General features: G+C 59.3%; 1 protein-coding gene across 1 annotated transcript in view; it reads left to right on the forward strand.

The window, feature by feature from the left end:
- CCDC12 (coiled-coil domain containing 12) overlaps positions 1-10890 on the forward strand; it is a 35424-nt gene extending 24534 nt beyond the window's left edge. Inside the window, exons 3-7 of the mRNA XM_066991339.1 lie at positions 7351-7430; positions 9203-9264; positions 9349-9383; positions 9723-9799; positions 10087-10890. Of these exons, the coding sequence (XP_066847440.1) occupies positions 7351-7430; positions 9203-9264; positions 9349-9383; positions 9723-9799; positions 10087-10166 (334 nt within the window). The 3' untranslated portion in view covers positions 10167-10890. The remainder of the gene's footprint in view (positions 1-7350; positions 7431-9202; positions 9265-9348; positions 9384-9722; positions 9800-10086) is intronic.
- Positions 10891-14970: the final 4080 nt, after the last annotated feature.

Here is a 14970-nt window from a genome sequence, read left to right on the forward strand (position 1 = left end):
GGGCTGGGATTTGGGGCTGGTCACCAGCTGGTGTGCCCTCGGGGTGGCTGTCGGGGCAGGACTGACCACCAGCAAGGCTTTGGCCACAGCCTGGTTCCTCCTCCCGTCCTCAAGGGGCCGGGACTTTGCACCCTGCAGCAGAGCCAGGAACCTGCTTTGCTGATATTTTTTGGCTGCCAGCGTGAGGACACGATTCGGGGCAGCTTCCTGTTTTTTTTTTTTGTTTTTTTTCTCTGCTCAACTCGGAGCTCTCCTCCCCCCTCTGACTATTTTTTTTTTTTTGTTCTTTGTTATTATCTTTCACGCCGCGAGATACCGCGGCAGGAACAAGTGCTGACGAGGCCCTCTGTGCAAAACGCAACGCACTCGAAGCAATTGGAGCTCCGGGTATCTCTGATCTGCCTCTCCGGGGAGTTGATGTTTGTAATAGCTTAAGCGCTTGGGTTATTTTCTAAGCGCTTGGGTTATTTTCTTCCCAGCCCAGGAACCGCCTCCCGCCGCGGAGCAGCGCTCAGCCTCTGCGAGGAGCTGGCCGTGGGTGGACTCGGCCCCTTCTGCCCCGTCGCCGGCAGGGAGAAACGAGCCAGTGCGCTCGGGGATCGAATGGCGACCGCTGCCCGAGATGGGTGCTGGCACCCCGCAGCGAGGTGCTGAGCTTTGAACCTGGCCCCCCTTCTTCAGTCGGAGCACGCTGGGGCGGGAAAAGTGTAAATAGAAACCCGAGGTAGGGCTCGCAAAAGGCGGGGGGAACACCAAAAGCCTTCGCCTTAGCTAGAAATTGAGCCTCGGTGAGCTGCTGTTGATCAGCTGCTGGTGTTTCGACACTTAGTCATCCTTGAAAATTACAGCTCGGCTGAACGCTGGGCAGGAGCCGGGGGAGGCAGGGGCTGGGGAACACGATCTCTGCCCTCGCCGTGGGAAGAATGTCACGGGGCAGGGCAAAACCCCTCGTTTTTTCTTTTGCTTTTTTATTTTTTTTTTTATTTTTTCACACCTCCGCTCCGCACGAAAAAAAACGTGGCAGCAAATCTGCTCCCCGGGGGGCTTGGCCGGGCGGCACAGCCGAGGCAGTAGCTCGGTAACCGCTGTGCAGATGTCCTCCCTCCTGTCCTGAAGAGGCTTGTGGGGGAACAAAAAATAATAATAGGTACGGGAGAAAGCACCGCACGTGTGTAAGGACGTGGTGGTTTTGATAGCCAAACCCCTGACTTGGCACCTTCCCAGCAGCGCCCTCCTTATTTCAGTAGTCGCTGCCGGTTGTGTCCCTTCCGTAACCAAACCAGAGCGTTTTGGGGGCTGAATTTTGGGTCCTTCATCCTCCCTGTGTCTTGCCTGCAGGCAGGCTGTTGGCGTGGTGCTGGGGCAGGCTGTGGGTACCCCTGAGCCTGCCCTGCATCTTCTTGGTCACAGATTGCCAGCTCTGTGGGAGCTTGAGCTGGCGCAGTGGGTGTGAGCGTGGTTATCCAGGCTCAGCGCTGCAGAGAAGCTGTGCTCGGTGCTCTCCGAGGCTGCCTGGGGGAATATCAAGCTCCTGAGGTCCTCCAGGTTCTACCGAGACACCTTCAGGGCCTCTTCTTGGCTTGAGCCTCGAGGATGGCAGGCTGTTTCTGACATGCCACCAGCCAGAGAAGCTGGAGAAGCCCCGTAAAGCACGCTCCTGTGCCAGGCGCACTGCGGGGCATCACCAGCCCGGATCCCCCTCTGCAAATCGAGCGTAGGCTTCGTCCCAGTCCCGTTTGCTGCTGCAGATGCTTGTGTCTGCCCGGGAGATGCTCAGCCTGCCTGCGAAAGCGGCGTGGGAGGCCAGACAGCCTCGTGGCACCCGCCTGCGTCTGGAGCGCTCCTCTTGCGGCCCTCCTCCTGCGGCACCCGGAGATGCGTCTCCGCCCGCCCCGAGCCCCGTCTGCGCTCCCCGAGGAGCCACGTCCTGAGCAAGAAACCTCCTCGGCAAGCTCGGGGGCTCGAGGCGTAAGAGAGGTGCCTGTTTTTTGGCATTCCTCGAGTGCCTTTGGGCGGCCGCTCGGGGAGGAGGATGCGCTGCGACACGCTCGGCTCTGCGCGGAGATCCCTCTGCAGGGGCTGGGGGAGCTGCTGGCCTCTGCCTCTGCTTGTTGCTCGCTGCTTGTCTGCCCCGGGTGAGGAATCCAGGAATGGGTTTAGGAATCCAGGAACGGTGGGAACAGCTTCACCCCCTTGATCGAACAGCAGCTCCCACCCTCCGCTGTGTCCTGCAGGGCTGTGTCTCTGCCCTGCTGCACGAGGGGGTGAGGAGAGCAAACACGGAGTGCGTTTGGGGCACGAAAAGTGGTTTCTTGGTTTTAAATCGGAGCGGACGCGGATTGTCTGGGTCGCCGGGGAGGTCACCGTGTGCGGTGAGACAGCCTGGAGCTGTGGGGACCTTGCTTTGAGCTAGCCCAGCTGCAGGGAAAAAAAAACCAGGCAGGCTGCAGCAGGAGGTGCTCGTGGATGTCCAGGAGCAGAGGGCAGGGCTGTCTGTGGGGGGAAGGCAAAGGGTGGAAAAAAAAAAAAAAAAAAGGGCTTGTGAAACAGAATCTGCACCGGGGCCGCTCGCACAGCAAGTCTCACAGTGCCCCCAGAGGGTGGTGGTGCTGCAGCAGCCCCTCGGCACCCTTGGGTGCTGATGGGTCAGCTGGCACCCCGTCTGTGCTGGGTGACTTCGCAGAGGGTGCAAGAGTCCAAGCCTGAAAGCTCGGCCCAAATTCCCAGCGCCGGGGAAGTGGCACTTACCCCCTTCTTGCCGTGCGGTCTGCGGCAGTAGGAAATAAGAATAAGCTGGGCGGTTGAACTCACCCTACGGCGAGTTTTCCTTGGCAAAGAAAAGAGAAAAAAAAAAGCTCGAAAATGACTTCTGCTCTGTGGCCTGCCGTAGGAAACGGAAAAGGGAAGACGGGCGGTGGGGAGAAGCGTGTGCCGCCACCGAGGACCGTTCGTGTGCTGCCCCAGGGGACGCCCTCGCTGCGTGGGTACCGCAGCATCCCCGCTCCTTCGGGATCTTCAGTGGCCAGAGCCCAGCGTGGGCAGGGAACCGAGGCAAAGACCAAGCGGGAGGCCGGCTGCACAGTCAGCTCATGGCTCGGTCATCCGGCAAGTCCCCTGGGTCTGATTTTTGGGGACATCACCGTGCTGGGGAGCTGATCCCTCTGATCCGGGGTGCCGGGACAGTCTCCTGCTCTCGCCCTCCTCCTCCCCAAGCCCCAAACCTCCTGGGTTGCTGCCGGTAGTCCCCTGCCTCGCTGTCCTTCGTCGTCCGACTGCCTTGTCCCTGCTCCTTCAAACCTTTTTGCCTCCCCGTGGCGCATCCCGCCGCTTCCCCAAGGATGTGAGGCCTCCCTCGTGTCTCCTGCTTTCCTTGACGCGCTCAAACGCGGCTTCCCAGGACCTCCCCGGAGTGAGTGAAACTCGGGGGGGGGGGCAGAGGAAGAAAAGCGAAATTCTTGCCGTGGTTTCTCCTTAAAGGGCAAGATGGAAATTGTCGCCGAGGATATTCGGTTTCAAGTGGGTTGGGGCAGCTGTCACGAGAGCAGCTCGAGGAGGTCGAAGGGCAGCAGGTCCTCAAACCAGACGGCCTTTCTCCAGGGCCTCGGGAGAAGATTGCCCGAAACAGCTGAGGTAGGGGTGAGAACGCCCAGGACTTCCCTAAACTGCTTGCAAAGGACGCAAAGTCTCTAAGCTGGCGCTCCAGAAATAATTCCTGGGGCTCTGGGTGTTAGGAACGACTTGGTTGCGATGCCGGCTTGGTTGCAGCGTCCTCACAAGCGACGGGACGTCGGCATGGAGACCTAAAAAAAATCCGTTCATCGACCGAAGAACGATGTTTGCTCCGTAAAGCCCCTGGGGCTGGGGCAGCGGAGGTTGTTTTGCTCGGTTTTACAGCCTCCAAGACAGCTTTGAGCGTCCCCGTGCTGTGCCCGGAGATAATCCTCCGCGTTCTGCGCCTCTCCTGCGTGCCGTGCCACGTGCAGCCCTCCTGCTTCACCGGGAGGCCGCCCTTCCTCCTCCTTCCCCAGGAGGAAGCTCCGGGCCTGCGAGGGAAACCGGATTCGAGGCATTCCTGACTACGAGCCGGGGAGCCTGCCACCGCCGCCGGGCTTTCAGGAGGCTCCCGGAGCCTCGTCTGTCGCTTCGCCGACCCAAACGCGGGCCGGGTGCTCCAAGGGGCAGGAGGAGAGCATCCCCTGGGCTTGGCGCCTCTCAGGAGATGCTGACACAACCCGCTGGTGGCTCTGCGGGACCTAGGGTCCCCCCCGTCCCGCAGCCAAATGGCCCCAAACCAGGTCTCGGCCGGGTGCTCTGCCCCTCCGAGGGGCTCTCAGCAGTGCCGGTGCCTCGCCGCATCGTGCCCTCCGCCCCGGGGCCTGCTCCTCGTCCGTCTGTCTGTACAGACGGACGGAAAAACGTGGAGAGCGAGGCAGCAGCTTGCGCTGGCGGGGCTGAGCGCCGCTGGGGGCTGTGTGCTGAAATCCCCCCCCGCGGGTGCGCTGGGCGCTGCCAATTCCCCGAGGCAGGTGCGGGAGCTCCCCCAGCATCCAGCAGCTAATTAAAGGGATCCGTTTCTGGTTGTTTTCTCCCCCCCGCCTGCAGTTGTGCACGGGTTTAATAAGGATCCGAAAGCACCGGGGGGGAACTGAGCGCCTGCCCTGCCCGGCGTGAGGGGATCTGGGCACAGCCCAGCGGCCGCTTCCCCTTCTGCCGGACCTGTGCCGATGCGGTTCCCGTCTGTGCCAAGACCTGCTCGGTTGTGCAGTGCCTTTTTTTTTTTTTCTCCTTTTTAATCTCACGGAGAAATCTCCGGCGAGCACGGGCAGCGCCGGGTGGCAAGGCTTTTGTTTGCAAACCGAGGTGGGACTTTCTGTGGGCTAAGCGCAGAGGGAGCAGCTTTCCCCGGGCAGCCCCTTCTTCCGCACTTGTTCCCCGCGCGGTGCCGGCCTCCTGATAAGCTCGGGAAGGGGCTGAAGCTTGTGGGAACGTTGCTAAATAGATCTCCGCTGGTGTGGCCGTGGCTGAGCAGCCAGCATCGCACGCCCAAGCTGGCGATGTTGAAATACGGCTTGTCGAGGCGCAATGCTAACATCTCGCTGGCCTGAAGGAAACAGCTTGCTTGGCTCCCAGCTCTTGTTTTAGCCCCCTCTGACCTTCGGGGAGTCTGTGTTTGGTTTCCATTCGGCTGCAAGCGAATCCTTCTAAACGTGAGCTAAACCCAGCAGAAAGCGGGGGAGAGGCTGAAAGTTTGCGTTCCGCAGGGTCTGGTGCTGCCGCTTGGTCTGATAAATCCTCTCCAGCGAGCAGGAGCAGGCTGGCGGCCAGATGTCCGGCATCACAGCCTGACACCCCGTTACCTCCTGGGCGAATTAACTGCTTCCCTCCCCTCTGCCTCCAAGGTTAGCAACAAAACCCGGCCGTCCGTAAGCTCCCGGCGCACCGGTGAGTTCTGCGTGCCTGCCGATGGCATCGCCTTCTGCCCAAAAATAATCGCTTGATCATCCGAGATCAGGCTTCCCGAAAAGCCCTGCCTTGCCGGCTGGGGAGTGACGGTGCTGGGTCCGGGTTAATGCAATAAATTCCTCCTCCCGGGGCACGTGTGTGTGTAAAAAAAAAAAAAAAAGAAAAACCCATAAAACCGAGCAGCAGCTTGTCCTCGGGGGTGGCTGCTTCCTGCGCCGGGCGCAGTCCAGGCGCGCCTGGCCGGCGGGAGGTATTGCAGAGATGGGATAATCATGAGCTAATCCTGCCCCCGAGTTTCTTTTTAAGCGTCCTTTCTCCAGCAAGCTGGCTGAAATCAGAAGAAATGTCTCGTTTGCAGCCCAGTTTGAGGCAGGAGAAGCTGGCAACCGCAGCGAGGCCGAATTTGCAAGAGACACATCCAGCTACGGAAACCCGCGGCCGAGAGCAAACCTCGGTCCCCCTGCCACCACCCCGAGGTGCCAGCCCTGCTGCACGTCGAGTTTGTTCAGCCCGAATAGCTCCTGGGGGCTGGCAGCAGGGTGCTGGAAAGGGGTCGGGGGGGGGAAGGGCAGGGTGCTGCGCCCCCAGGCTGGTGCTTGTGCTCCAGGGGGGGTTTTCCCCGTGTGCTTCCCACCCGCTCGCCATCCTTCCCCTTCTCATCCTGGGCTGTATCTCGTGTCCTTCCATCGTCCCTTTCTCAGCTGCTCCTTGCTTTGCCTGCAAGCCCCAGGGACGGGCCGTATCTCACCGCAGAGCCTGGCAAAGCTGGAAAGGAAAGCAAGGTTTTGCCTGCGGGTATCAGGGCAGAGCAAACGGCAAGCGTTTGCCCTTTGTGGGAATCCGTGCGGTGCGCGCCTTAAAGCCGCGGGTTTGTAGGGTCTGAAATAGCTCCCACTAAACGCCACTCACCTCAGGCACCGGCTGTAAATTAGACTTTAACAAAGCCACAAACAAAGCCCCTTTTTGCTTCTCCAGCTGCACAGCCGAGCAGGGGAGCCGCCCAGGTATCGGCTCTCTGCGGGGCGGAAAAATTGTCGTGTTTGATTTATTTCCTGCCCGATACAAATGTCCTGGCCCCGTCTTTGCACCGGGGGCTCTCCGTGTCCTCCTGTGCCCCTGCACGGCCCCGTCGGCACTGCCCGAGGCTCTGCTGAGAGCTGGGGCAGGATCAGAGCCGGCAGCGAGTTCCTCGGTTTCTGCTTGGACCCGTTAAACCCACCCGAAGCGTTAAATGCATTTAATCCGCTTAACTTGCCCTCTGGGCCAGTACGCTGTTATATAGACCCAGCAGGCTGCGGAGCATCTTGTGCACGCGTGTAGGCAGCCGATGGGGTCCTGCAGGCTGCTTTTCGGGGCTCTGATTTGGGAAGTGCTTCGAGTTTTGAGGGGCTGGCGCAGTGGGGAACCAGCCCCAGGGTACGTGCGGCTGGAGCTGCCCGATATTTATCAATTGCAGGCCCAAATCCTCAGGGAGAAGCTTAAAAAGAGCAGATGGGAAAGAGGGAGAATTAGTATTTGAGCGTCGGGGAGGGGTGTGTGCGCTGGGGAAGGGGCTGGCCGCTGTCTTGTGTGTGGGACTGGGGGGAGCCTCTGGGTGCTGTTCACCCCAGCGCCGCCAGCTCAATATTTGCTCCCCTTGCAGCTCCTCTGCGCCCTTGGCCCTACGCGTCCAGAAGCGTCTCTGGTGGCTGGTTAACCTCTCGAGACCCTAAAGGCTGAAGCTCAGGGCTTTGCAGGGCAGCTCGGGGCCGATCCTGGCTGTTCCTGCTTTGGCGCGCCGAGCTCGGAGGACTTGCGCGGGTCTCAGCCAGCCGCCGCTGACGCAACGTGCCCCTCGCTGGCGTGCCCGCCTCTCACTGCCCTCTGCTCTTCTCCTTTCCCCCCCAGGGAGATCAAACTGCGAAACTACGACCCCGAAGATGAGGAACTGAAGAAGAGGAAGGTGCCCCCGGCCAAGCCGGCCTCAGGTGAGTGAAGGCGTTGAGCCTGGGAGCTGGGACGAGGCGGGGACCAAAGCAGAAGCAGGGCCCGCGGTGGTGCTGGGGCCAGATCGTGCGGAGCCCTTGCAGGGGTTCGTTAACCGCTGTAACGAGGCTAACAGCGCACCCTAACAGCACCTCTGATCCCCTCCTGCTCCCAGGCAGCGTTCAGGGGGAACAAGGCAGCGCTCACGGTCGTGTGGGCAAGCGCAACAGCACAGGACTCCGCATCCAGCCAGCGTGCTGCAAAATGGACGGGGTCTACCTTTCCTTTCCAAAATCTGGGGGCTTGGAAACCTCTGTGTCCCTCCTCGCAGGTGTGCCTCCAGCCCAGGGTGGCAGAGACACCGCGACGCGTTCTGCTGGCGGGCTTCTGGCTGGGGGGTTTAGGTTTTTCTTAGGTCCAGAGGGCGCCTGCAGCCCTGCGGGGCGCTGGCGTGCCTGAGCGGCCGCGTCGGGAGCGAGCGTGGTGCTGGCGGGCGCCGTTGCTTCACCATCCCCTCTCGCCGTGGGGCTGCACGCCCTGCGTTACACAAGTGGGGCGTGGGTCTGAGCACACCGGGTCCAGCCCAAACCGAAGGGCTGATAACTCGAGAGGAGCGGAGATCTCGCTGCAGGATTCTCAAGGAAATTGGGGTTGTTTTGTTTGAGTTGCCTTTAAACAAATATTAGTCACGGGTCCAAGGCGTTCAGCCTGCTGTTTCCTAGTGCTGAACCTCTGCGTGTCTTTGAGAGGGAGGCAAAGGGTGGAAGTTCCCTTGATCTTGAAATAGGAAGTCCTCCTGGAACAGGGCTCTTTAACAATGCCCTGAATAAAAACACTGCCTTTGGGAGCACGGCAGAGATCTGGTGGGTGGGAATGCTGATGCTGTGCTTTCTTTATCCTTTTTAAAAGTTTTCGACTTCCTTCGACTCTTCCCCTGTGTGTGGTTTGGGATTGGGAACGGCAATTTTGACTGTTTCCAGTAAAAACCCAAGCTCCCTGCCAGCCCCTTCGGAGCTGCAGCGCCTGTCAGGTGCAGCTCCTGTGTCTGGAGCAACCAAACCGCCTGTCCTGGGGCACCTTGTGCAGGGGCTGGGGAGGGAGGAGGATGGAGGAACTGGACTCAAAGCGGTTTCACATTAAATACACCTTGGGCATACGCATTTGCTGGAGCAGGATTCGGTTCATCCCTGACGTTCATCCCTTGGTGCCCGCGCTCCCTCCTTGCACCGACACCTCGATTAGTAGAGGGAGGGCTGCGTCGTTACCCCTTAGCTCCCCTTTTTTCCCTACCCCTTAGCTCCCCTTTTTTCCCTTTTTTTTTTTGCCCTTACGTAAGGGCAGGGCTGGAGCTTGGTCCCTGAGAGGTGTCCCACGCTGCGCCCTCAGAAGTGAGTCACGGGAAGACAAATTGCGGATTAAAACCCCGCAGACTTGCCAAGCAGCTCGGCGGTGCAGACCTTGCCAGAACTTGACTTGAACCCAGAAGACTTCCTGCTGCTGTGTACCGTTTGTGGGGTTTAACAGCTGTTAGTTTTGCCTCCTTTTCAGGTGATCTCTAAGAGTCTCTGAAAGGGCTTGGGCGGTGGGAGGGTGCGTGGACCCACGTGGATTCACTCGTAGGCCCTGCGCTCTGAAGGCGATGCCGTTCAAACGGGCTTTAATAAAAGCTGCTCTGAAACAAGCCCGGGGTTCTGGTGGGTTTCCCCGTGCCTCGTCCCCTTCGGTGTCCCCCTGCCGCGCCTTGTGCTGATGCTGGTCCTGTTCCCCCATCTAGTGGAAGACGTGGTGAAGGAGCAGCTGGAGGCTGCCAAGCCGGAGCCCATCATTGACGAAGTGGTACGTGTATTGAGAGCCGCTCGGCGCCGGGCTCACCTCTGCCTCGCTTCCAGCTCTCACTGCTTCTCTCCTCTTCCTCCCTAGGATCTGGCAAACCTGGCCCCCAGAAAGCCGGACTGGTGAGTGCCTGCGACACCGGTGCGTCACCCTCACCTCGGGGTTGTCCAGGTTGGGTTAGGAGTGCAAGAAATGGGAAACTCAGCCCTGCTGTTGAGGGAAATGCAGGGCACGCCGAGCCCTTTGGGGTACGTGTCACTGTGGTGGCCTCAGTGACGCGGGGTGCTCTGGGCTTCGGGTCAGTTTGCCCATGGGATCGTGGCAGATGCGTGCTCTGCTCCGCGGTGTTCGCAGGAGAGGGAAGGAGTTTCTGTCCCGCTAGGAAAAGTGCAACGTGGCCCCTTCCTTCACGTCTGCCTGGGGGTGGGGATTTGTTCTCACCCTCTCCTTCTCCTCCCTAGGGATTTAAAGCGAGACGTCGCCAAGAAACTGGAGAAGCTGGATAAGAGGACTCAGAGAGCCATTGCTGAACTGATACGTGCGTGACGGTGCTGCGGGGGCAGTGTGGGGGGGTCACCCCTTGTCCCAGAGGGACGACACGTGGGGAGCTCGGTGCCTTGCTGCTGGGCTGGGGAGGGACTGGCAGAGCTCGATCCCCTTCCCAAAAGGGGAAGGCAGCCGTTTTAGGGTTGCCCCACTCGGCTCGCATGGCAGAGAAGGATGCTTTGCGGGCATAGGGGCTGCACTTTGGGTCCTCAGCCTCTCCCTGTGGGTTCCCCGGTACAGGAGGCTGATCGCTAAGCAGCTGCTGCTTCTTGCCTGCAGGAGAAAGATTGAAAGGGCAGGAGGAGGAGCTGGCATCAGCAGTCGGGTCGGCGAAGCAGGATGGAAGCGACTCTGACTGAAGAGCTGCACCCGGCAGCCTCGGGCACGGGCTCTGCTGGCAGCACCGATCCCATGGCTCTCAGGTAGAGGCGCCTCGCCGGGACACGCTGAAGCCCTCAAGTCCTGCCGGGCCTGGAGGAGAGGGGCAGATCCAAGGAACACCGCTGTCCCCGCTGAGACTGTGGCTGGCTTACGAGGCACGTTTCACAGCCAGCATTCTGGGACCGCGAGGGGTTGACGGGAGCAGGACAGACAGCCACGTTAGCTTCGACCTAGGCTGGTGGGAGTTGGAGCAAGGAGGATCTGGGCGAAAGAGTAGTGCTAGAGAAGGTAAATTCAGGCCAACTCTCACTTGCTGGGCAAGCAAGAGCTGCCCAGGCAGAGCACTGCAGCCCCCAGAGAGGCACCTTCTGCAGAAGAGCTGCTGTAGCTGGCATGCAGGGAACAACGAGGTCTCTAGCTCTGGGGAGCCTCTGGCTCTGAGTATTTGGGAATCTCTCATCCACGGTCAGACCCAGCACGTGCAGAGTAACTGCTGGAAGCGGCTGTGTGCTCAGGACCTGCTCTGTGCTGGAAAAAGCGTCCAGCTGAGAGGCTAACGTGCAGTTTGTTCTGTTCCTTGGCGTTCCCAGACCCTCCAGGCTGTGCAGCGTGTGCCTCTCCTCTAGGTGTTTTATAATGGACAAAGTTTGTTGTAAGAAATCTTTTCATAATAAAATGGTCCCGCAGAGGAAGAAGCTGTTACTTGTTCTGTCTGCAGAGCTCTGGTTGAGGCAGCTCAATTAATCTGTGGGGACTTCAGCCCACTGTCTGCAGGTCCCCGTTCCCTTCACGTCCCGTGGCAGTGGGGAGACGTTGCAGGTTGGGCACCTCGGCCAGCCACGTGGGCTCCTGCGTTCTGCATTTGATTGGAAAGCAGTTTTGTCCCGAGGTAAAACACCTGGCGCACATAGCCCTGACAGCAGGATTTAGAGAAGAGTTAACCTGTGATAAAAATAGCCGTTCCCGTTAATGCTCGCATCCTGCTGCTTTTAAAAGCCCGTTGAAAGAGCAGCTGGGAGGAGAGATCCTTAGCGGAGCTCGCTGCGGGGCGCAGCAGCCTGCCTGGGCGAAGGATGGCATTTCTGGCCCCGAGTGTCACCGGCTGAGCCAGGACAACGTCCTTGCAACTGCTCCTTGGTTGCAGCCGCCCCAGGAGCCAGCCCTAATGCCCCTCAGCCTTCTGCCCAGGCTGTTTCTGGCCAGAAATCCCTGAAGGTCTCCGCCACGGTGAAGGTGCTGCCGTGCCACGTTGTTTGGCCGGGGTGCCGTCAGGTACCCGGTTTGTCCGGGTCCAGCACGGAGCTGGGACAGGGGAGGGTCAGGCTGGGGGTTAGGGAAAGGTTCTGCACCCAGAGGCGGTCGGGCACTGGGACGGGCTGCCCGGGGATGGGGGCACGGCCCCGAGCTGCCGGAGCTCAAGGAGCAAACGTCGTCAGACACAGGGGCTGTTTTTGGGGTGATCGTGCGAGAGCCAGGGGTTGGAGTCGGTGATCCCGGTGGGTCCCTTCTGACTTGGGGCATTCTGTGACTCTGTGAAAAATGGGGGTGGATCTGCCGGTGTGGGGACATCCTCGGCATGGGTCAGATGCTTCGAGGAGCTCAGCCTCCTTGAAAATGACCAGGACCCACCGACCTGTGGCAGTGATGTCTTCTCCATCACCGAAGCAGAGCTGTCTGCTGAGCTGGTGGCCTTCCCTGCTGCCGAACGAGATGAGTGTTTCAGGATGGCTCCACCGTGTGGGTATATTTGTGCTTATTTATTAATTACCTCGGTCGTCATGTCTTAACGTGCAGTTCCTTCACCGGGAAGGAGATTGGGGAACGTGATCCCACGTCCCCCTTAGAGCCACGGCCTCTCCTCCGTGAGATGCCCTGTAGATGTCAGCAAACCTCCGCGCACAAAGGAGCGCACCAAGGGATGTAAATTCCCTGTAAGCTCTGTTTTTCCCCAGTCTGGCTGCAGGCACAGCCCTTCCCGGAGCGGAGCTGTGCCCCGTCCCACGGCAGAGGTGCCCGTCTTGTCCTCCTGCTCGTGGCAGAGCAGCCGGCCCTGCAGCAAGAAGGGGCTGACGTTTCTGGAGCTCGTTTGAAGCAGAATTTCCTCTCTACGACAAAATGAAAGCAATTAAAGCCCGCTTTTCTGGACGGAGGAAGCGTTCTTGAAAGAATCGTTTTCTCTTTCAGCCCTGTGTGAAAATGCCATTTGGAAATGAAAAATCGAAACGTTTTCTTTCAGGACAAGCCCAAATGAACCATCTTGGTTTTCCCTCGCCCACGAGCTTTCTGCTTCTATTCCAGGCTGAGAGGGTGCAGGGATCGTGCCCAGGTCCTGGGCTTGGAGATGTGGCTGGGATGGGGAGAGGTTGGTTCCAGCCACCCGGTACGGACCTGAACCCCAAACCTCTGGGTTGGGGATCCCGGTATGGGATGGGGGTCCCGGTATGGGGTGGGGGTCCCGGTATGGGGTGGGGGTGCCAGCATCCCCCCTTCCCCGGGCCATTCCCTTCCCCAGCCTGGGGGACGGAGGGGAAGGGCAGGGAGAGCAGCGTGTTTGGGATGCGACCCTAAACTCTGTGTCCCGCCGATTTCATTTATTCCTTGGCTGTGTGGCCACAGGGTGAGGGGTTTTGTGCCTTTTAAAAGGCCGTGCCCCGAGCCCGTGTTGATCCTCAGGACCCTTCAGCATCCCAAACAAAGCTTCTCGTGGCCCAGAGGCAGTTTTAACTTCACCGCGGGGGTTTTGTGTTGCGTTGCGGTGTCCCAAGGACCCACCTGAAGCCCCCTTGGGCATCTCAGTCCTGTGCTCATGTCCTTGGGGTGGAAACACCGAGAAACATCACGGATTTGCTTCCCTCGGTTTTCCTGGAGGAGGGGAGCTCCTCTGAGCACTGGGCTGGAAGGGGACGACCAGAAACGAGAGCCGCAGACAACCCGGAGGCGACTTGGCTCGAGTTCCTTTGCGAGGTGGACAGCGGGACCAGAATTAACAATTCCTCAAGCAAAGCGGATTGGAAAGGCCAGAGGAGAACGGCAAATAAATAACCCGGCGAGATAATCCCTGCGGCTCTGGGGAAATCAACAGCTTGGCGTTCACCTCCTGGGGGATTTCTGCGGACCACCGAGCTGCAGATGCCCAGAGTGGGCTTGTCGGCACGGAGCCGGCACCGGCGTCCTCCCCGCCCCTTGAAACGCTTTCAAAAAAGGCATTTTTTTTTTATTCTGTTGTTTTCTGAGCTGTTCCTTGGCCCTTTGCAAAGCCAGCGGAGGGGGCAGCAGAAGGACCGGGCGGCTCCCTGGCACGATGCTCCTGCCACACTGAGTGCCTCTGGGCAGGGATGCTTGCCGTGCCCTCCTTTTTGAAATGGGTAAAGAGGTGGCCCAGGAGGGTTTGCAGGCATAAACGGCTCCTTTTGGAAACCTCGGGGTGTTTTGGGGTGGATGTGGGGTATTCGCTCTGTTGAATCTTGGCTTTCTGCCTCCCCACCGGCAGTGGGAGCAGGTCCCAGCTCTTTGCAGACCCATCCGACCATGCAGCGTTGTGTCTGCCCTCCACAGGCTCTGGTGGTGAGATGCACCACGACTCTGTCTGTCCTCTGTCCTCTGTCTGTCCTCCGTCTGTCCTGTCTGTCCCTCTAAAACACGTTGGGATCTGCTGTCTCGGCAAGAGACCTCGAAGCAGCCGTTGCCTCCTTTGGGGTGAGCGCGCAGTAGCTCTCTGGGGAGAGGCAAGGAAAAAATGATGCTTGAAACCCTCGGTGCTCGAGCTGGGTCTGGTGGCACGGCCCCTTGTCCCGCACGCTGCCTAGAGAGGTTGGGGACACCCCTGGAGATCACCTGCTCCAGCCCAAGCAGGGCCACCTGGAGCAGGTTGCCCATGGCCATTTGCAGAACGGGGACAGAGCCCTGAGGCCAGCACAGAGCTGGCTGCTGAGGAAAGATCTCAGGATGGTCTCCCGATGGCTTTTGGGACCCAGTTTTGGGGCTGGGTGCCACCCCCAGGTGCCTGCCTCCTCCAGGAGGTGGAGGTTCAGCAGCTCATGTGCATCTTCCCCTTGTAGCCGGCTGGGAAGCGTCAGCCCGCAGCTCACAGCACCGCCTGGTGCATCTCTCGGAGTCGAGGGGAGTCAATCACGGCCCTCATCAGTCAGCATTTTCTCAGGAAAACTGCATTTCCGAGCCGGGGATGGAGAAAGAGAAAGGGAAATCGCGTTCCCAGCCTCCCAGGTCTGGAACTGACATCTCCTAATGCGAGGAAATTCAGCTGCCTGGGCTCTTTCTGCTAGCGGGCTGCCTCAGTTACATTTCTGTGCACATGTTCATGAAAAACAAAGGAAAAATTCCTGAACACAGCTGGGGCTGGGGACAGGCACCCTGACCGCCTGGGATGGTCCCGTGCCCCACCAGCACCAGGACAACGCAAAGATCCCCGGTGGGCTCCGACCTCTCCCCAGGTTTTCCTGTCCTCGCGGGGAACTGGGTTTGTTTCCTAGCAGGGATTTTTGGCCATCCAAGTTCGCCACACCGGAACACTCCTCGGCGTTTATTATTTAGTTTCTGGTGGTTTGCTACATATAATTTTGTGTGTTTGTAAACATATATATATATATATATATTTCCCCTTCTTATTTGCAGAGATTTGATTAGCTGTAGCAGCAGGCACGGGTCTCAGAGCAAGACCTGGATCTTTGGTCTCGTTTCCACGAACACGGTCCCACCACGCAGCTGTCCCCTGCTGTTATCTATCGATATTGGAGATAATCGGGCTGCCCTCAGCTGATGTGA

This window comes from Anser cygnoides, chromosome 2 (genome assembly GCF_040182565.1).
Source record: "Anser cygnoides isolate HZ-2024a breed goose chromosome 2, Taihu_goose_T2T_genome, whole genome shotgun sequence".
NCBI classification, from domain to species: Eukaryota; Metazoa; Chordata; class Aves; order Anseriformes; family Anatidae; genus Anser; species Anser cygnoides.